The sequence below is a fragment of the Scatophagus argus genome, chromosome 10 (assembly GCF_020382885.2).
Source record: "Scatophagus argus isolate fScaArg1 chromosome 10, fScaArg1.pri, whole genome shotgun sequence".
Lineage (NCBI taxonomy): Eukaryota > Metazoa > Chordata > Actinopteri > Scatophagidae > Scatophagus > Scatophagus argus.
The window spans coordinates 9052359-9075047 of NC_058502.1; the positions used below are offsets into that span (position 1 = coordinate 9052359).

The 22689-nt window shown below is 39.2% G+C and overlaps 1 protein-coding gene across 1 annotated transcript in view; it reads left to right on the forward strand.

The window, feature by feature from the left end:
• The first annotated feature begins 1452 nt into the window (after positions 1-1452).
• LOC124066129 (VPS10 domain-containing receptor SorCS1-like) overlaps positions 1453-22689 on the forward strand; it is a 46770-nt gene continuing 25533 nt past the window's right edge. The window contains exons 1-5 of the mRNA XM_046402269.1: positions 1453-2277; positions 17617-17684; positions 19474-19573; positions 19772-19930; positions 21597-21670. Of these exons, the coding sequence (XP_046258225.1) occupies positions 1555-2277; positions 17617-17684; positions 19474-19573; positions 19772-19930; positions 21597-21670 (1124 nt within the window). The 5' untranslated portion in view covers positions 1453-1554. The remainder of the gene's footprint in view (positions 2278-17616; positions 17685-19473; positions 19574-19771; positions 19931-21596; positions 21671-22689) is intronic.

The following is a 22689-nucleotide window of genomic DNA, read 5'->3' on the forward strand; positions in this document are numbered from 1 at the left end:
ACAGCCATCCATGTCTAAACTAAACAGACATGTCAGGCAAAAATCCATTATGATCACTCCACGATGTCACTGCAGATGTATCCCAGACACAGCATGTAAAAAATACATGTTAAAAAGTTGTGCAGGTGCCACACACAGGCATGAGTTCTTTTATAAAGCTGGGTGGTGCTTTAGTTTGCATTACAGTCAAGAACTTGAGCTTTTTAGCCAATGTTCTCCATGATTGAAATTCTCAGTCAGCCATCAATCTGCATTATAGACTGGTTTCCCCTTGTCTGGTGGGGGCTAACTGAAACAGATTGAGACAGCTCTTGCTCACTGCATCACTAATGGCTACCGATGAAAGACGTCTCTGTGCAGTTGACCCGTATGTGGAACAGGATCACGTCGCAGCTCAGGGCAATGGAGAGAACACAGCTCAATATAGGGAGTCTCTTCGGCATCAGTCACCAGTCAACACCATCCTCATCCATATTGACTAAATGTTGCACAGAAATAGAATCTAATCACTGGGTTTGGACAGGCTCTAGTTCTCCTAATGGTTTACCATTAGATGACTGGAACAAAGCCCATGTAAGTATAGAGAAATATAACAATACATCCCAGGGTGTCTGCAATGCATGGCAATAACGAGTTGACAGTTATTGCACCTGCATATTCTTCGGTGCTCTTATGCAACAGCAGAGACCAGAGGAGGTTGATACAGAAAAAGAGTACTCGCTCACCCCTGGCTTGAATCCTTCTTATTAGTTTCCGTCAGAAAATAACCTCCATTAACCTGACAGAAGAGCACAAAAAAAAAGGCAAAATTTGGGGAATATGCATTTTTTTTCCATTCAGCTGTGTTGAATGCATAATACGGGACTGCAGCCAAAGTGAAACAATTTCCAAGCCATTTTGCAGTACGGGGCCACAACAGAGTCATTACCTGCGCGGCATAATTGACAGTGAACACAGGCAATCCTGTTAATTGATTACCTAGGCCTGTGCTAATGGAAAATGCAAAGCCTCATTGTATCTTCCATAAAGCCTCTGTCGGGAGCATTTCCACACAAAGACCACCAGATGCAGACCCATTAATGTTTCCAGACTTGTCCCTGGAGAAGAAGACCTTTCGGATTGTTTAACTGCAGTGTTTAATTACATGTAGGACGATGAACCAGTCGAGTATTTAAGACACATATGGCGCGCTGCTGATCAAAATCAAAATAATAATAAATAAATAAATAAATAACAAACCTTTGGGCACCACGTGTCTCTTCAGAAACACAACTTAATTAAGAGTACGCCCCGCTGCTGTGTATTTTTTTTTCCATCCAGGTTGAGATGAGGATGCGGGGGTATGGGCCCCCCTCTCCCCTCTCGTCCAGGATTCAGCCTCCAGCTCCTCCTCTGATGCATCGTTTGCATCAGTACTTGGTAACACTTGTCCGCACGCTGCTGCACCTCCCCACAGTGCATTCACGGACTCCACTTTACCAGGTGATGACAGACAAACGCTCAAGTGTCAAAATGATATATTTTTAACACGCCTGAAGTAGGAATTAACGTAGAATGGAGACGCGTCTCGGTCACTGCTTTTTTATCATTTTTTCTGAGTGGGTTTGGCTCTTCACCCTAACTTCCATCCTGGGCGGAATAAAAGCGGAGGTAAGGTGCCTTCCCTCGTGCCAGCTACCGATAATTACAGCATTTCCCCGGGAACTCTCGGCGCTGGATTTGGCTACTTTTGGCGAGGCACCAGCTGAAGAATTTGACGGATTTATCGACGGATCACCGGGCACCAAAATTACATCTGGCGAGGACGAAAAGCACAACGTTGCGGAATTAACCGCGAGCGAAGAAAGTTCTTCCAAAGTGCAGCCACGATTAGGGGGGGATAACACAAGTTTTCTCCACGAGGACGCCTTGAACGGTCAGCAAAAACTTTCCCACCCGAAAGTGTTCTCTGGAAGTGCATCACGCGCGTCTGCCCTTTCTCCCACTGACGGTGACTTAAGCCCAAATAACGCCGATGATGGTAAACACAGCATCCTTTACGTTGAAAACTGGGCGCAGGTTGATGTAGCGGGGAAAGAGGCCACGGATGCAGTCAGTTGGAGACGAACACGAAGTGCGAGGAGCGCAGAGACTTGGTCCGGGTTCAGACCTGAGGGAGGGGAGGATGCTTCGTTTTCGGACCAGGAGGGCTTTCAGCTCACAAGTTCGACATTTGCACTCACCGGGGACACGGCCCACAACCAGGCGATGGTGCACTGGTCCGGACAGAACAGCAGCGTAAGTAGTCAATGTGCTCCAGATTTACGCACGTACCTCTTTTGACGCAGTGTGGTCAGTGTCCACTCACACATCTCGCTTGGTCATGTGAGTGATTTATTTCAAGTTTCTGACTGAGAATGACTAAGCAGGGGAGACGCAGTTAATGTGTGACTGCTGAGAGGTTGCAGAATTTGAGGGAATCAGGGAATCAACCTGCTTCATTGCCCATCTCTCACACAGACAAAACGCACATCCTCCATCTGTCCGATTGTTTAGCTGACTTGGCAGGTAGGTTGAAGTTTAAAGTCAAAAGATTCAGCATGAAACAAGTTTAATGTTCTGTATTGAGTTTAAAAAACGGCCTTTTGTCCCGTTTATGTGCTCATTCTGACAACCACTCGATGGCAGATTGTGCTGGTTTTCAATGATTTGTGGCTAAAGGCACATTCATGCATAAATGGGATCAACAAACCTTTCTATGTTGACTGTCTTCTCACCAGAGCCTTATTTGCCCTGCTCAAAAATAGAGAGAGGGGTCATAGTACAAAAGGTTAAGTATAGCTCGCTGACTGATGCCCAGTGTTCTCAGACATATACGCGGACATTAATATATGAGAGTGAGAGGACAGCTACTGAAGGGTAAAATAGAAAGCCATTATACAGCAGATAGGTTGAAGTGATAATAAAAATGATGTAACTTCACTTATAAAGAGTACAAAACTTGAGGGGCTTTACAACAAAGAGAAATGGGCAGAGCGAAGTTCAAAAAGAAGACAAATATACAGGAAGAGAGAGAGAGAGGGAGATAAACGTTCCAAGATAAAAGACAAGTTGAAAGCTGACAGAAATAGATGTGTTTTAACCTCGTGGTCGTCTCCTTTAATACCATGGTACCGACTTTCCCCATTTTTCTTACATCTGCGGTTTTGAACTTCTAACAGCTCACAGTGGAGGATGTGAGTGCATATGAAGTCTTATGAGGGGACTATATGAAGGGGTCTGCGAGCTGGTTCTAAACCGTTAAGAGATTTACTGTACCCACAAGCAAATGGATTTTAAAATCAGTTTAGACGAGAAACACAGAGCCATTTAAAGTTCAGCTAAAACCACACTCGTGCTCTCTCTGGCTTGTGTTGATCAGGTGTTGAGCAGCAGATTCTGTATTATCTGTTATCCTTTTAACAGACTTTTCAGTGAGACAAGTAAAATGCGTAGTAGTGTAACCTGCTTGAGATCGATGTAAGCATGAATTAGTTTTTAGACATCTTGCTGGCCTAAGTTGCAACTTAATATATTTCTGAGATGAAAAGACAGATGATTTGGAAGTGTGATTTAATATTAAAATCAGAGTTTAACACACTATGACAGAGAGCCTCGGCTTGATCTGGGCAACCAGAGATCCAAGACTCTTGGATAGCACATCTCTTTTGGCCTCGGGGCTAAGGAAAAGTATTTATGTTTTAGAAAATTAATACTCTGCGGTTCATTAAAAGCTAACAGGCTGCGAGCCAGTTTGAGGCATTTGCATCTGGCTCCACAGATCTGTATAATTGTGTGTCACATAGCTGTGGAAATTGACATTATGATGACATCATCAAAGGGCAGCAGCATGTAGACTGAGAAGAGATGAAGGCGGCTTGCTTCTGCTTAATCAAAATGTTGTATTTCTCCGACACATTCAGAGTCTCCTCCCAGCCATGTATTAATGAAACAGCTTTAGAGCACATTCACCAAGACCGAGCCATTTCACAGGACCAGTGATAGCAGTATTGCAGTCTAACGCAGCTGAATCTGAACCTGCGTGTTTAAAATATTCAACTAAAGTAATTCTTGATAAACAATATCAAATTTGACTTTAAAGTTTGTAAACAGATGGAAATAAATATTAAGCAAAACATTCACCAAAATAAACCCCAGCAAAGAAGTTGTTATTTTTTGTTTTTTTTAAATCTGTTGCTTACAATCTATGATGTAAATGTTGCATGATATGAGTTTGCTAACAACCAACACACCAAGACAACTCCAATTCCAAAACACACACACACACACACACTCGACCAAAATGTGACAAATATGACCAACAGGATGTGTGTTTTTTTTTCTTTTCTAATTTTATTTTTTATTTTATACAGCAAAAGGTTTTCACTTGATAAATTGGTCAAAAAAATGACTAGTTTTGTGCTTATCCAAAAGTCATGGCCCACTAGGTCCCCCTCAGGTTGGCAACCACAATTTAGGGAAATACATTTAGGCTTACTTCCTCACTCACGCATATAATTAGATAAGAAGATACCACTTGGATATCTGGACAGAAAATATAAAGCAGGTGAATAGCTTAGCTCAGAAGTAAGACTGGAATCAGGGGGAAACCGCAGGCCTGGTTCTGTGACAGGGAACTAAATCTGGCTATCGCCGCTTCTAAATTTTACCGGTTTTATCTTGTTTGTTCAATCTCTACACAAAACAGAAATGGCTGTTGCTTTACAGACCAGTTAAATGCCGGAACAATTTCTTAGCAGTTTGCTCCTGTTTCATTTCGTCATGCTAAGCTATAAGCTAAATCTGCTAGCCTTAGCCTCACAGTGAGAGAAAGCGGATAACCGTATTACTCAAAATGTCAAGCTGTTCTTTTGAAATTATTTACTTTTAATGATCAAGAAAACACACTACACATTAAAGCATAAGAGTGTAAGGACTTCGGGGGGTACAGTACATGGATCAGCAACCACATACCGCATTCTCTTTCCCAATCAACATGCATGAGTAAAAAAATACTCCTAAACCTGATGTTCAGATACTTGTCTTTAATTCGAGCCATTATTGCCAGGGTTTTGCATAATCTTTTTCACAGTTAGGTGACATTCTAGACCTGCTGTGAAAAATTTCCCACCTGATGCCACTCATCCCGCCTACTAACAATGTTTATGTGTGTGTGTGAGTGTTCTCACTTCTGCTACATACCACACCCTCCCTCTGCGTGGTGCTGGCCAGGTGGTCACCAAGAAAACTCACAGATTTTCCCATCTGGTTTGCTTTATTAGAAATCTATTTAAAGCAGTGATCTGTTCCAAAATGAGCCTTTTCTGATTTGTATAACATAAATGGCTGCAAACAGCTTCCCTGGGTATGAGATGATCTGAAAGAGGTTTGGCTAACAGTCACATATAAATAAGAAGCCTTTCCTGATGAGTGGGAGACAATTTGTAAAATGTTTAAGTATATACACTGCACAGAGGCTGGTGAATGCTTGCACTGTTTTTACGCAGTGTCTCCTCTGGCTTGTTAAAGTGACTCAGGTTGTGTGGGAAAGTGCTGCTCTGTATTGACACTTCAGGCAGTTGTCCTTGCATGTCGACTTTGTCAAACAGGTTTTCTGGCTGCCCACATTTCTCAAAAATTCAGACATTTGTAGTAGGCTTGCAGGACTTAACCGCCAGCTTTTACATTCAGTTTGTGGGATACACTGCATGAGCTTGGTATTGACTTGATATTTAATTTTCCTGTCCAATTACAGAAGCCTAGTTGGCGGATGTTACAGTTCTTTTATCATTTTCCCAATTATCGCTGGTTGAAAGCTAAGCTCCCATTGTCATTTCGGCTTTCCAATCAACATGAAAACCGACGAGAGAGTGTTCAATTGATTGCTGCTACACCACAGATTTCTATGGTTTTCATCTGCCACACACAGTCCTCTTATGTTTTAGCATACATTCAGGTCACAGAAGTAATCATCAGCAAAGTTTGTCAGTGTTCAGCCGAAACAGGTGCTAAGCTCCATTGGTGGGTGTTACTGCATCTGCTGGTCCACTACATGATGTGTTGTGTGTGTGTGTGTGTGTGTGTGTGTGTGTGTGTGTTGCCCTGTCAGAGCACCAGGTTATGATTCTCCTCACTAATGCAAAATGGAGAAAACAAGTGAGCTATGCTGAATGAATAATCATGGCACCGAACCATCCAAGAAGGAATGTAAAAAAGTATTTTGGATTCAGCAGCAAATTGTGGCTAAAGTGAAGCTTTTGAAACAGCTTTTCTGCAGGGCCAGATGTCAGACTTGACTTGGCTTCTCACACTGAACTTGGGTTGTGTCCAGTGACAATTCCAATGAAGTTATTCAAACAAGATGAATGTATACTTGATAGTGTTGAGGAGAAAGGTAGCATTAATTTGCGCAGTTTTGTATGAGTGGAAAATAAAGCAGAAAAAATGAATGTGGAACCACTGATGGATGGCCTGTTATTTTGGTTTGTTTGTTTGTTTTTTTAGCAAACTACAGTTTTGTTTGAATCACAGCACAGTCTCAGTCTACAGTAGCCACAACACAGCTTATCATGAATCTTTCAACAACATCCACGAGGAAAATCAGACCGTAGATCTGCTCACCCTGCAGTACAAATGACCAAAATTTTGAACATGGCAGTAATTTGTCAGATTATCCAACAGCCACATTGCTGATGGTTCAGTTGGTGACCCCTTCAAACTGAACATCTAACAGCAATGAATCTAACTTATATCTAAATTATACCCAAATTAAAAATTTGTCAGGTGCAACTATTTTAGGGTTAAAATCGCTCTTAGTCTGTACTGCATTATCTCTTGAAAAAGAGGTTTATATGTTCTCTTTTGTGTTTGTATGGGTTTTATTCAGGTGTCCTAGTTTTCTCTCACAGTCCAAACACATGCGAGTAAGGTGAATCAGAAAGTATAAATTGCCTGTAGCTGTGAATGTGTTTGTCATTCTGCGTTAGCCCTGTGAGACTGTCAAACTGTCCTGGGTGTTGCCCAGTGCATTCTGGGATCGGCTGCAGCCCTGCATCACCTTGAACATGTCTGTCCTATTTTGTTTCCACTCTATCCTGCTGTTTTAAATGCCACACACATAATGTTAATCACTTAAAATTCTCCACAGAAGAAAGAATGTGCAGGCAGCACACTGTATTATTTAAGAGATATCACAGGTGATAGATATTTTGACTGAAGAAGAAGATACTCACGCCCGAATTGTGTTCAGAAGCATGAAGTCGTCAGAGTGGGAAATGGACAGCATCTTCTCCTCGTTTCTCTTCTTCCTCCCTTTAGGGGTCAGAATGATGAAGGTCCCTACAGCATCCAGGACATTTTGTGGAGTTTTTGTCCACATTTTTCTGGCTTCAGGATTCAGCATGCTCTTCTTCTTTTACCGACATTTAGAGTAATTTCTTCTTTAACGTTCTCGAGGACCCTCATTAATGTTTCTGTACCTTGAGCTGAACAGCCATCTCATGGATACCCATGGGTACCACAAACCTCTGTGTCTGGAGCATATGTTGAGTTTCTCCATTTTGGCAAATACTTTATTCTCTGTCTTGAGCAACCTTGAAGATGAGAAGAGAAAGAGAGGCTACCCAGCTCTTGAAATGCGTCTTCCATATTACTGCTGTTGCATGTCTATAGGGATGGACAAACAGATGAATATATTTGCTGTTGATGACTGAGCTCATTTCTCTTTGTTTGTGTGATGTTTATCATTTTATTTTGCTAGTTTAATGGTTTACCTCTGAGTGGGAGCAGCTGATCAGTGACAGACATACAGCAAATGAAAGAAAGGAACCTGAATTCAAAAGGTGTATGGTTGTATTCATCTGTGGGCATATTTGGTTTATATATTACTGTAGAATGGAAAAAAGCTAAGAAAGCTCAGGGAAAATAGTAAACTCGTTGCTCACACACATCTTGTACAAGAAACTACGAGAGGATGGGGCCCGGAGGTGTCGTTCATGAGTTGAAATGACAGTGGCAAGTCAACAAAATGAATTGAGTTTCTTTAAAAAGACCTGATCATCTCATCACCAGTGAGGTGAGTGGAGACCCCCTACAGTCACACATCTTTTTAAATATAACAGCAATCATTTTGGGCTGACGGTGGCCTGTTGGAACAATTTAAAATATCACCCAATCCTACAGCCTTACAACCTGCTCATGGGTACTCATGTCCATGCTTTGTAGTATTTTCAGCTCCTCCATTTTCTAGCTGAGGGCATCGTCTTCGTCACAGACTTAATTCTCGATAGCCTGGCAAATAGCTTCTCCTCATCTGCTTTATTGAGCACTTGGTATAGATTGTCTCATCTGCCTCTGCAAATTGGAGACTAGCCAGATATGCAGTAGTTTCACCTGACTTCTTGGTTGCTTCTATGACTCACTAACTGCACAGTGGGTATAATACTGTATCTGGTGGCCTTGTCCAATACCACTATTTTTCTAAAGGTTCTTAAAAAAACAAAAATATTACAGCTGTCTTTCATGTTGCTGAGCTGGACTCTATGTATCTGTTAGGCTACTGTGAGATGGATAAGCTTTCAGCGCATCTCCTGCCTAGCATCTGTTTTCTTTCTTCTAAATAATTTTGTTTTATTCAATTATTATTCTCCACTGTCCTGTGGAAAGCAAGAGGCCGCCATGCTTTGATTATACATACAGCGAAGAAAAATAACACTCGATGTTACTAATACAAATGTCATGTTGTTATTGCTGCAATTATCCAGAGAGACATTTAAGGTTGTGAGTGCAAGTGTCTTCTGTCTGAGGCAAACGTTCAGTTAGAAGTCAAACAGAGCAAATGTTATTAAGTAGGAAAGGGTGAGTTTAGCTCACTATAAGATGACAGTTATAAGAGTTTGCCTTGACTCACTGCACACATCACTGTATGCACAAAAGAATTCAAATAATAACTAAAATGACTTTATGCTCAGTAGCCTTCTGCTTTGTGTGGCTTAAGGGACGGAAGAAACTATTCAGTGAGAACAATCAGTGGAAATTAACTTTCTAAAAAGACATCTAATATTTTTTTCAAGGTAACATGAACAGGAATTGTGGCGGAGAATGTAGTAATTGAAACTAAGAAAATGTTGGTATCAGAGTATTAAGGTAACCAAACAGCTACAATGAAAGTTTGATTTGTGATAATTTGAAAACTTGAATGTTTTGTCTTCTCCCTTATGGCAAGTTGAATTTCTTTTTTGGCTTTTTTGCCAAGAAAAGTTCTGCAGTTACAACAAGATTGCTATATTTTCCCAAATACTATATTCAAATGCAGTGTTTAACATGCCGCATTTGATGTTTTTTCAAGTAGAAAGCTGGCCTTACTCATAGAAAAAGGTTCATGTATAATATATATTACATAAAAATCTGTGAAAAACATTAAACAAAGTGTTGTTAAATACATGCAGTATAGTCTACAAAGGTTTTGAGGTACCTGCAAACTTGGACAGACAGCAAAGCCGTCCAAGACAAAAGGGAGACATAAGGGGCTCTGACCTTCTCATCTAACACCAGAACCAAGTTTGATCGACAGCTCTTTGGTTTCTCTTATTTTCAGTGAAAGGCTCTTGTCATGTTTGTCAAAACTGAAACCTGCAGTATATGTAGTTGAAGTTGTTTTCTGTTGAATGTACACAATATACTGTTTTCAATGAAAATATAATCAGTATTTTTGAATAACTTTGTCCAGTTGTGTCAATTTGTTGAATTTGTTCATGTCCCTGTACAAACAGAAAGCAGTATGAATCAACTGCTACACAAATTGAGGCTTGCACGACTCCTGAAACATTTAATTTGGTTTTGAAGTAATCATACCTGTTCAGTTCATACTCTCCATATTATACTTTAGGAGAAGGAATAGGAGACTTAATATGATCAATGTTTAAACTAAATGTACTCCTTAACACCTTGATAACATTTTATCTTGCATGTCTCACACTACCTCGATTCTGCCCCCCCTCAGCTTACCATCACAAACAGCCTTGTTCAGGACAGTGTGATGTATGCAGCTTCCTGCATAGCATGTTGACATATTCAGACAACGCTCTGGCTCATGCTGTCAGTGTGGATGTCCTCTCTTGGGGGACTGTGATGGACAGGCTGTGGAGGGGGTGGCGGGGGCGGGGGTGGCCGGGGTAAGGTTGCTATAGTTTTTCAGAGAGTGAACATCACACATCCTCCTAAAGGAATATAAATAAATTCATGAAATACATAATGATAAGAATTGTAACACCTCGACTGAACCTGAGAAGAGAGAAGACAAAGAATTTATTTTTCCCGTCATATTAGTGGATGTGGCATTGCCTACAACGCATGGATAAACAGAGCGGCTGGTATTTAAAGCTCAGCACTGCACTGAAACTACTGGCTGGCTGAGTGCAGCTCTGCCAAGCCACCAAGCCTTCCTGTGGTGAGGTTCTCTAACGCCTTGAAATCCTGCAGAGTGTGTTTTTTTTATTGGCAAGCTGTGCTCCCCTCCTGGGTTTCCTTTCTTCTCCATCGAGTGATGTCTAATAGAGCAGAAATTCCATAAAAACCATCCAAAGATTTCATCCTAGACCGGGATAAAGTTAATTTGGCCAGAACAATGCATAATGCATGATGAGATCTCACCTCCTTTTTTCAGTGGTGCAGACACGCCTTTGTGTTTGCACATTTTCCTGTTTGCGTAAGTCAAACTTAAGTTGTGCAGGGTCCACATTTTTGTTATATATGCCCTGCTTGTTTTCACTGTGTTTTGAGCAAGACAGATAACATAAAAAAAATTGCCTCTACCTTTGAAATGTAACTCAGCCGTTTGGTGTCTTTGAATTCGAGCCAGCACAGTCTGTATCTCAGTGCTTCATGAATCAGAAGCACGCGGTTGTCAATATAGTTTTTTTGGCTGTTGCTCAGTTGCCACCTCGTTTTGTGTTTCACAATGCTTTCACTTTACAGTTCTTACTCGCTCATACAATATTCGTTGGACCATCTGGCTGGTCTAAGACGAGTCTCTGATTTACACACTGTGGTTTCCTTTTTGGATTTGATACATTCTGGCGAACAGGAGGTTTTAAACACTGTTCCTGAGACTAATAAGACACATGGGTGAGAGAAATCCTTCTGCAGCATATTTATCTAATCAGCTGTTTTACTTTATGTCAAAGGAAATGTATGTAATTTATTAGAGTCCAGGAGGCTTTTAGCTTGTCAACATGCAACTAATATCCTGCCATCACACCCAGCGCTTCCAAATCTCAAGGAGTTCTCAAGAATTAAATGTACTTTTGAAGGAAAAAAAAAAGAAATCATTCTTGCACACCCAGCACAACTTTTTGGAGTTGGGTTGAAAAAACTCTCTACTTGCTGTCTAATCTCGCCTGCATTGATCAGACCCCCTTCCTCATGCACACTGAATCTTCCAAGCTCAGCAGGCCGCCGTAGCTTAGCTGCTGAACTAGACTGGGCTTTCATTTATGGTGAAGAAGCAAATGATGCGAGAGCAGAAGCCCAAAGAAGAAGGAAGCCGTTTCAGATGACTTATCAACCAAGGCGTTGCTTCCACACAGGGCCGTCGTCTCAACATGAGCAGTCCAATAAAGTCAGACACTTGCTGTTCTGCTTGAAATCCGTAGCTGTAGCATGGAGTGTGTGTTTGACGCCCATTTAAAATGCTGGTTGATTGCTGTTTACAGATCAATGGTATTACCATCTGCCGAAGTCACATCATAGCAGAACTTCATCCGGAATCACATCTTTCAAAAACCTTCAGTCAAATACCAAAGACGTTTTATTCATCTTTATTTATTCACTGTGCTATTACACTTGTGTGTCAGGGTTTATTGGGACATAAATAGTTTATTTGCTTGCTTTGGTAACACAGAACAATACAGTACACAAAAATATGGGTGATTACTAAAGAACAAGTGAAGCGACAGTGAAGCGACAGTGAACAATGACCCGATAAGTAAAAGCAATGGTCAGTTAATCATGAAGCGAATGAGAAATGATGAGTCATTTTATATGACGACGCACAAAAAGAGCAACTAATGATTATGTAATTAGCAATGAATGAGTGGATACTAGATTTTGTCAGTGCAGATTAAATCAGGGACAGCTCACAAAGAAAGTTATTCTGATTCACAGATATTCATAAACCTATCATTATGTTATGACTGTTAACATAGTATCACTCAGTCTTCTCTGGAGTAACACATCATTATCCTCAAATCAGAGTTATTCAGGAGTTACTTATTACCGATTCATTTATTATCAGTTTGTTTCTCACTCATTCCTCAGTAACCACTCACATTTTTGTGCATTGCATTGTGAAGTGTTACCTTTGCTTTATAATTTATGATTGCAGTGACCTGTGATCCATGGGAGAGCCAACAGTTCTGACTTCAAACAACTGAGCTTCAACACAACATCTGGTCTACGAGGAAATGTTGCCTTTGTTAATGAAGTGATATAAATTGATGTGGCAGACAAAAGCTTCTGCGCACAACATGTCTCACTGAGGTGGTATTGAAGTATACGAGGATGTGCTTTCCTGCAGGTTTTTGTTGCTGCACAGTGATTCGCAGGGCTGTAAACAATGTAATGGAAACAGACGTTTGTTTCTTTATAAAAGGTGCTAAATAATGCTCTTTAATGTGTTGAATTTATCAAATGAAGTTTCATACTTTATGCTACAACCCCTGGAATGAATTTGCTTGCTAAGCGGTGTTGCGGATATGCCTTGTAAGGCCTTCACTGCCACACTGTTAACCCTTCTGCGGTGCTTGTACTTTACAGGCAGGTGTTCTCATCCTCCTCCTCCCAAGTAGTTTGACTTATCCTTAAAAATAAAGTCACCAGTTATCACTAATTTGAATAAAATCATTGCACAAAATCTTGATGCCCCGTGAAAATGTGAGATTTACATTTTAATCGCCCATCTCTGCAGTTCCCCTCAGCTCTATGGTGAGTTGCATCTTTAAGCCTGTTGTTTTTAACAATGTTAAGTTGACAGACAAAGCCAGCGACTTGGGAATATATGGAAACATTTAGCAACTACAGAGACAGATATTTCCCTTGGGAGTTAATGGAGCACAAAGCTAAAAGGTGAATATTGGATTAACGTTCACCAGGTGGACACAAACTCGTCTCCAAATGAATCTTTAAAGTAGCAGGTGCTCACTAACACATTCACCTTATACTTGTATCTACTATATGACAGTGTTTTCTTTACAGTTAGTTGTACTGCCTCCGAAGTGCTTTCACACCTAACTCATTTGGTTTGCTTAAAACAAACTCAAGTCCGTATGTCCACATATGTGCGGTTTGTTTGGGCAGGTGTGAACCTCGTGCAGGCCAAACAACTGAACTGAGACAGCTTAAAAAGGTGGGACCAGAACTGAAATGCACTGATTTATAATTTTTTTCTCTTGGCCTTGTACAAATTGTACACTACAAGTGTCCAAATTTTTTTCAAGAAATCAAAGAGCATAGAGTTTGTTATTTTATTGGCTGGCATCTTTTTTTAAAGGGTCACTTCACGCAAGTAATAAAAAAATAAAAATAATAATCTCCCTCCTCCTTGCAGAAATAATGAATCCATTACCTTTGTATTATTTGCAGACCTTGACAGTAACAAAATGGTTTTAGTAACTGGGGGCCACATTTACAAAAATATTTTTAGATTTACATGTTTGAACTTGATCTTAAGTTAATTTGTGACAGTGTGCTTACATGGGATCCAAAAAACTTGGAACTTGTGTAAATCTCAGATCAACTTAAAATGACCTGACTTGCAACTTCCCCTTATATAATGTCTGTACAAATGAAGTTTTAGTCAGGAATAACCATGGATCAAAAGAAAAATTCAAATTTTCTGGAAGACAAGATCAGATGGAGATGGTAGAGCAGAATGAGGTCAGTTATTGGTATTATTATTATTTGCTTTATTCAGCTAACTAATCATTGGGTTTAAGCAACAAAGCCATGCATACATTTGGGAGTCTGTTGCCACTTCAGTGAATGACATGGGGCAGGAAGACAAAACTGTGGCTCAAGATCATTTCCATGTCAAAGTAAGTTTTTATAAATAACTACTTACAGATGCTTTTCTGCTTAAGTCCTACTTAAATTAAAACTAATCTGCTGTATAAACGAGGCCTCAGGACTTTGCTTCTGAAAGTAGATGCTGTTGAGCTTTTGAAAGACATTTTTAATGCTTTGTGCATCACAAATAAAAATTTATTTATTTTCACATTTTCATTGCTTACTTCTGTTAAGGGACAAAGGGGAGCTGGAGCCAATCCTAGCATGCATTGGATCAAAGGCAGGGAAATACTTTAGACACAAGTTTTTGATATGTCATATGTGTTTATTATTAGCATTCCAGTCAGTAACTCCTGTAACAATTGCTTTTATGGTATCATCCATCTGTTCTAATTGTGGTGGCTAAATATGATGACAGTTTTATTGATGAGGCAACTTAATTCCAACAGCTGATGTGGCTGGATCAACGGGTTGGAGGGAGTGGGAATGAATTGTAATGTGCGCTCTGTCATTTGTCTCAGGTGTTCATCCTTCGATAACAGAATTCACCCCTCCCTTCTGCTTTCTTCATAGCTCTAACCCTTCTATTCTTCACACATCACCTTCATTTCACAACAGTAATCTCCTCACCCCTAAGCCCTTTAAGTCACCATTAAGTCTCCTTTCATTCTTGCATAATGATCAAATTCATCCCAGTCCATTTACCTCCAAGGTTCAAGATTTACTAAGGATTAAAGGTTGAAAAATCAATTTGCTTGCTCTTGGATGTCAAATAATCCAGTTTGGAGATATGGTGGTGCTACCACAGTCTAATGGGCTGTGCACTACATAGTAGCTGGAATTAAATCTGACACCTTTGTTCAAATTCAAAAGGCAAGATATGCTAATACATATAACATTATTATTTAAATTCAGAAGTTATGTAAGAGTTTGTCCAGTAGTTTCAAATAGCAATTTAAAAGCTTATGTGACATTCTGAACTTCCAGCACCTGCTTCACACTGAAATATCTACAAAGTGAATATTGTATCACTGTATTGATGCTTTAACTGCTGCTCCGGGTCTTCACCTTACACTTTCAACATCCCTCGGAGCTCAAGAAACTTTTTCAGCAATAAGGTGGATGCAAATTATATCTGACGTTAATCCTGGATCCTTCCCAAGTGAATGCATAAAGTTAATTGCCATACAGAATGGGGGGGACCTATTTTGTCCTAATTTTCTAACTCCCGCAGGATGTTTTATTGTGTATGACAGTGTCCATGAGGGTATGACCTTTGTAGGGCCATTTCATTGGAAGACTATAAATCTGTGTGATGTAGTCTGGACATTTGGTGCCATAGTTATAACAAGCTACTTAGATTATCAGTGAACTAGCGCTCTTATAAAGGATTTTATCCATTCAGCACCAAGTAACAGCAGAGTCAGAGTTTTTCGTGGTCGGCTTGCTTTCAAAGAGAGCACATAATTAGGAAATAAAACAAAACTGTTTCAATTCATTGCATCATTAATGGCAAGAGGTTTTATAGAAACTTGTGGTGTTACAAGATGGTACATCACTTAGTACTGACAATATATAAACTTATATACAGTGCAAGTAAAGAAAATGTAAATGAGATTAATGATAAATTTAGGACCTTTTAGCACAAAATTACTGGATAGTTAATTTAATGAGCGAAAATGATTAGCAAATTCATCAGTTTCGAAAGTGAATTGACCCTTGACTTTTTCAATAATCATTTTGTCATTTAGATCATTTTGTAAAAGAAAAAATAAAATCAGATCAGTTCTCATCTGTGAGATCTTGCCGTTTTTTTGCTGTGTTTTATATCATCGTACATAGAATATCGATTGGTTTCGGACCTTTGGTGATACAAACCAATTCATTCTGAATACATAGACAGCTTTGCAGCCAGAACAGCTTCCACTCTTCTGGGAAGGCTTTCAACAAGATTTTGGAGTGTTTCTGTGGAAATTTTTGCCCATTCATGCAGTAGAGCTTTAGTGATTTCAGGCACTGATGTTGGACCAAAAGGCCTGGCTCACAATCTCCATTCCAGTTCACCCCAAAGGTGTTTGATGGGTATTGAGTTCAGGACTCTGTGTGGGCCAGTCAAGTTGCTCTACACCGAACTCATCCAACCATGTCTTTATGGAGATAATCTGGATACTTTTGTCTATATAGTGTATGTGTTGAGCATTTTCCACTGTTAGATGTTTTACAGATCAAACAGTTAATTGAGAAAATAATAATTGGTTGCTTTTTTATTGGATTTGACTGGATTTGGTGATTCTGTCTTTTCAATCTGGAATTGTTTTTCACCGGTAAAATATATCAGCATACAGTTAGTATTGACCAATTTTGATTGAAAAACATAAGCTGACTGCACCCAAGTGCCCTTGGGATGCCTTTGTCTGTGTCTGTCACAGTTCTGTCAGTTGATTAGACTTTTATCAAGCAGAGATGAGCATGATTCACTTGTTTGATTGGAGCAAAAACTCAGAAAATAATCAACTTTGTGAGAGCACACTTTCCAAAAGTTAAAATTTCCTGTTTACATCATGGAGGTCTTTCTTGTTAAAGGAATGTTACCCCAAACACTCATAACATATGATAATTAGAAGATAGATATGAACAGCATGCACAGAGGGGCATCCCAAGAGAGCTATATGATCTGCAGATTTTATGACTGCACAGCACTGGGTAGGGCATTGCTTGGGTGATTAATTTGCATAAAGGGTGAAGGTTACAATGTGAACAACAATGTGTGAAGGACTGCTGAGATTTTTAAAAAATGCAATGATGCGAACGTTGCTTAAAAATGCAATTTTTCTTTGGAAGTTCTTATGATAATTGCTTTTTTTTCCCTCATCTCACCGAGAGAAAAAGCGAATTGCTAGTTCAGTGTATGTAAACATGATTTCATGAATCAGTAATTACGTGCATATACAAACACACAGGCTTTGATTTAAGATCTGATATTTGCTGAAGCGAGTCACACAGTGAGTCATTCATTAATATCTGGGGTTATCTACAAGACATCTTGAAAGCTACAGCTTTTTATGGGTATTAAGTAAAAGCATGTGTGTGATAAACCATATAAACCACATGTGACTTGGACACTTTTTATGTTCCTCTTCAAAAAAGGTGTCCATGATATTTATGAGGTCTGTCTTTCTGCTCCTGGAATGAATTTATAATAGCGTTGACTTATTTATTCATAGAGTCAGAGTTTACCAATGGTAGCTGATGCTGGTAGTCTGCTGGGTCTTCAAAACCATTATAGCATACATATGTGATCAACGTATCCTCAGGGAATGCAGGTTTATAGCTTTACTCCGAACAGGGCGACGAGTTGACGGGCCATCAAGGTTTGTGTTTGGTTTTTAATAAAGCTGCGCTGTCAGGTAGTTTAAAAGACGTGTGCATGGGTGGCTCGGCTCTTTTGTTTCACTATGTGACATGTCAATGCTGCTGTTTTCAAAACTGATGATACGCTCACTTCGAAGCTAGTAATCTGTTTGATTTGTTTCGTAGGTGATCCTCATGTTGACAAAGTACTACGACTTCAACTCTGGCAGAGTAACAGAGAGTTCCTTATGGAGGTACGATCTTCTGTCTGATTTTACCTTCTGAAAGCTACGGAAAACCAAATGGATAAGTGATTGGTATTTTGTTGGATTCAATTTGTAATGAAGTGACTTAACTCAGTTCAGAACTCTGTTCAGTTCATTAATAAGTTAACAATCATTAAAAATCATATGTCATTTTGTTTTATCTGCTTGTTAAAGTTTCTTCATGCTTCTTCACATGACTTTCAACTGTTTCAGAAATTATCTTCAAAAAAATGACACACTGCTTCTGTTTGGACTCTCACAGACCCCCAGCAGCAGGTTTTTATTATATGCTTTAAATCTGTGATTGGTTTTGATAGCACTTTTTGCACATCGCTGATCCTCCCAACTCCCAAATAAGTCTGTTTGCACAGTTTATTTACTCTTACTCTGACAGTAGATTAAATCACTTTGCTGTTTAATTAAATCGAAGTAACATCACATGCAACACATTAAATATTTTCCTTTATTTTGTCAACATTGTCAAAGTGATCATAAAGTATAACTATGTATAACAAGTGTAGCAGCATTAAAGGGGGTCACTTCACTGGTGAAAGATTATCTCCTGAATCTTCAGCTCCTCTCAGCTTTACAGAACTTTAGAGTCAGTTTCAGCTCATTGTTTGTCCAGTCTGCAACTTCATTGTTTTGGTTCACTCTCACCACTCTCATAATGCTGTTTTTGGCCACAACATGTAGCCTTAAAAAAAGCCTTAAAAGCTGACTCTCCAATATCTGCGCAGCGCCAAACCACAACGTGATGCAGTTACCAATTAGCTGGGAAACACAGTGGAACATTTAGCAACTAAACATCCAGATATTCACCTCAGTAGAAGGTAGACACCACAGAAAAGAGAGACAAAGAGAGTGAATGTTAGATTCATCAGACGATCAGAAGCACGACTCCAAATGAACGTATTAATAATCTGTAATTGCTGGACTCAAAAATAAGATGATGATATGTGACTTGATATGTCAGTTCATATGTCATATGTATGATATGTCAGTTTATGTTCAAAATTTATTCCTGCTGCTGCAAAATACCTGAATAAAGAGAAATATTTTTTTTTCTGTATTTTTGGTTTTAATAAAGTCAGAACAAAAGAAAAAAATATTTGAAAGCATATTCAATATTGGGGTCTGTGGGACTCCAAAACAACAACAAAGTTAGCTCCATCAATATGTAAGGGTTAGAGATTAGATAATGACATAATAACATATTCCCCCCAGTGATCGCTGATTCCACATCGGCACACCATTTCATGACGGCTTGTTTCTGAAATGTCTCCAAGTCACTGAGACAAATATTTATTTTGTTGGCAGTGAATGACAAAACCATAAAACCATGCCTTTTTTTGGTGTACAGTCAAGAGTTTCGAGTTTATCTCTGGTTTTGTTTCAAAAAATGCAGCTGTTTCAGGCTCAGGCCTTTTTTCCCCAGTCAACAGCCAAAATACATCCTCTAATCCTCTGTTAGAAAACATGTAAATCATGAACATAAGAATTAAAATTTCACCCCAAAGCATCAATAATAATAATAGTAATAATAATAGTATCTCATTCCCCTGTCATACATGCCACACAGGATATTCTTACATATTTTGGTAATTAAAAAAATCTCCATTCATCTAGCAAATTGCCTCATGACTTCTGCTGTTGCAATTTTCTGCTTGCCTGATATGCTTAATGATACCATCAGCATCTTAACTAGTAGGTGTTGCTTTATTCTCGTTTCCTCTCCGCCACAACCTGTTTGCTTTATGCTATGATTGAATTTTAGGTCAACTGATTATGGGACCACATATGAGAAACTTAATGACAAAGTCGGACCAAAAGTCATACTGAGCTACTTGTACGTGAGTCCGAACAATAAGAGAAAGGTAAGTTTCCACATGCATGTTATGTTTTATATATCTTTCACTTATTATCACACTGTAATTTCACTGCATAGGAGCACTGCTGGAGCTTTGCACTGTGCATCTGCTCCGAGCATTGCACAGGCACATTTAAGCCCTGTGGAATGGATGCTGTCAAGGTGGGCCGCTGATTCCCTCGTCTCTTTTCTTGTCTCGTCTCAGATCATGTTACTTACGGACCCGGAGGTGGAGAGCAGCCTGCTCATTAGCCTTGACGAGGGGGCGTCCTATCAGAAACACAGCTTAGCCTTTGATATCCTCAGCCTGCTTTTTCACCCCGAGCAGGAGGACTGGATCCTGGCTTACAGCCACGACCAAAAGGTAGCGTGTAGCTGTCAGATGGCTTGAAATAGCTGGAATAACAACTGGAAATGTGGCAGAGAAAATGTCTGGATGGAAGTTAGGGATGTTGTTTATGGTTTACTCGCTGCTTATCACGGTCTCATTTTCCCAGTGTGACAGTTCTGCCACATTATATACAACAATTCTGTTGGGTCAAAAATAAAATTAATATCTCCTGTAAAATGACACAAACCGTAGGTTGTTGTCACAGTCAAAAACATTCATTTTGATAATAGCTAGCTAGCTTTCAGGACATGGTCTTGACGAGCAGAGACGCCTGATGCTTAAACCAAGGCCACAGTTGCCAGAAACAGAAGCAGCTGATCACCTGCTCCCCTGAACAAAGTCAAAAGGTCTGGCTGCAGATTTTTACTTTGAATAGATGTGTCCTAGACAGCACGGGGGAAAGTTAACGAGGGAGATGCCCAAACAATCAACAAGCTGACTCACAAACATACACGCACACCATTACGAGCATAAACACACACCCACCATTACTCTGTGTGAGAGCCTTGCTGTCTGCTTTGCTCAACACTGCAGACATCAAACTCAGCCTCCACAGCTTGCGACTGGAAGACTTGATTTTCAGAGAGAAAAACAGTCAAGGTCTGAGAAGTGAGATAAATGGTGCAGGGAAGAAGATGAAAGCTTAGTTGAGAGCCATCGATGGGTCAAAATAAAGATGCTCTAGAGAAGTTTGCCTTCAGGTTATTCTGTACGTCTTTGTAAAGCTAAATTTCATCAGTTTTTATCTTCTTTTTTTTTTTGATCACTGCCGAAATTTATCTTAGCTCGGTTTCATTTTACATTTATTGATTGTCTGTCTTGTCTTTAAAAAGTTTAAAGCCCTCGGATAAGTCAGGATGATGTTACTCATCCTTGTAAAGCTCCAAGCTTAAGTTGCTTGCTGCTCGATTATTATGGCAAGATGACAGGCCTTCTGAACGCTTGGACACAAATCCAACTTTACAGTAAAAAGGAATCTAACAGCTTTATTGAAGAAAGAAACAGATAACAGTGATGACAGTAAATGAGTGATTTTTATAATATCAATTAGGCTGAAATCCTGCTGAGTTATTGTAAGATGGAGGCACTCAATCTTAAATTGTACATCCTCCCTTTTATCCAAGGCATCATATTGAATAGTCTTCAATTTTTCATATATATGTAAATGTATATGAAAAACCTACCGTTAGAGCACCATGGTTTCTTTTACAGGAACTGATGCTTCCCTATATTTTCTTTCTTTTTAATATTTCTTGTACAGTGTTTTAAGTACTTCTATTTTTTAGATTATGTGCCTTATCTTTTCCTTTTAACTTACCTAACTCCAAGATGGCCCTGCACAAGAGTTCCTATGTGCCTGGATTGTTTGTTTGTGCAAAAATGGCAAGTAAAAATCTTGAATCTTGAATCTTGATGGATTTCCTCATCACTGTTGCATTTCCACATGAAGCATGCTGTCAGCGGTGCAACATTAAAAACAACATGACCGTAGTGATGACAGAAAATTCATAGATTTGACGGCTGCTTGATAATGCAATAGCACAGAAATGGGGAAGTAATTTGCTTGGATATTCTGACTCTGAGAATTATTTTTTTATACTGTTGCTCATTTGATTAATGCTTTCCTCTCATTTTTCAGCTCTACGTCTCTCTTGAATTTGGGAGAAGATGGCAGCTTGTGCATGACAACGTCGTGCCCAACAGATTCTACTGGTGAGATCAACAGTCAGTCATTTGCTGAGGACTTTTTTCTGACAAGGAGGGAAATGTTGCAATGTTGCCACATATTTTTACTTGCCCGATAAGTAAATTAATCAAGATTAAAACGCTATGAATAATAGACATGCACAGAACAATTATATATTTATACATTAATTAGCATTTTTAGAGTAGTAGTGCTGAGGGAAAGTGTTGCATGTAACTAGATTGGATGATATTTGTTGCATATGCTGACAAGTTTATTTGATGTAGTAGAAACAGGAGTAAACAATTACCAGAGGAAAGACTCATACTGCAGTATGAGTCAGTGGCTCATTTTACTATCAACAAAAATATGAACCTTATTGAGTCAGATCTTAACCAAATCACTCTGACATCTAGAATGTCAGGTGTACTTTGAATAAATGTTACATTACATCAGTACTCATGTAAGTAAAAATACTTGATTACAAGTAAAAGTCTTGGATTTAAAAGATTACTTAATCTTACATTATCAATAAAATGTATCTAATGTGCCAAATTGAATCTAACTGATAAATGATCACTTATAATGTTAATAGATTGTTAAAACTAATGTGAATTCTACTGTTGTACTGGTTGAGCTGGAGCCAGTTTTAATTAGGGGTCAGGCCCACTCTGAACTGTCACAGGGTTAATCTGAGGGGTTGTGGAAGGAAAGAAAAATGTTCTGATATACAACTTGGTAGTTATCCAAACAAAACAATGTACGGTACAAACAGTATAGTACAGTACTTGAGTAAATGCACTTAGTTTCTTCCCCCCTACTGATTAACAGTCAAGGTGAAAGTCAAGTGAAAAAAACACATTATTACACATTTGAATCCCACTGCTTTAATTATTAAATGCCAATCCAAGGTTTTTAGGGAGGCAGATCTCGCACTGATAAATAATGTGTGTTTTTCTTTGTCTTTAATAATACTTTACTTAATGTACTCAGGGTCTAGTTTACACATACTGATGAATATTTGATCTGCTGAATTCAGTGTGGGATG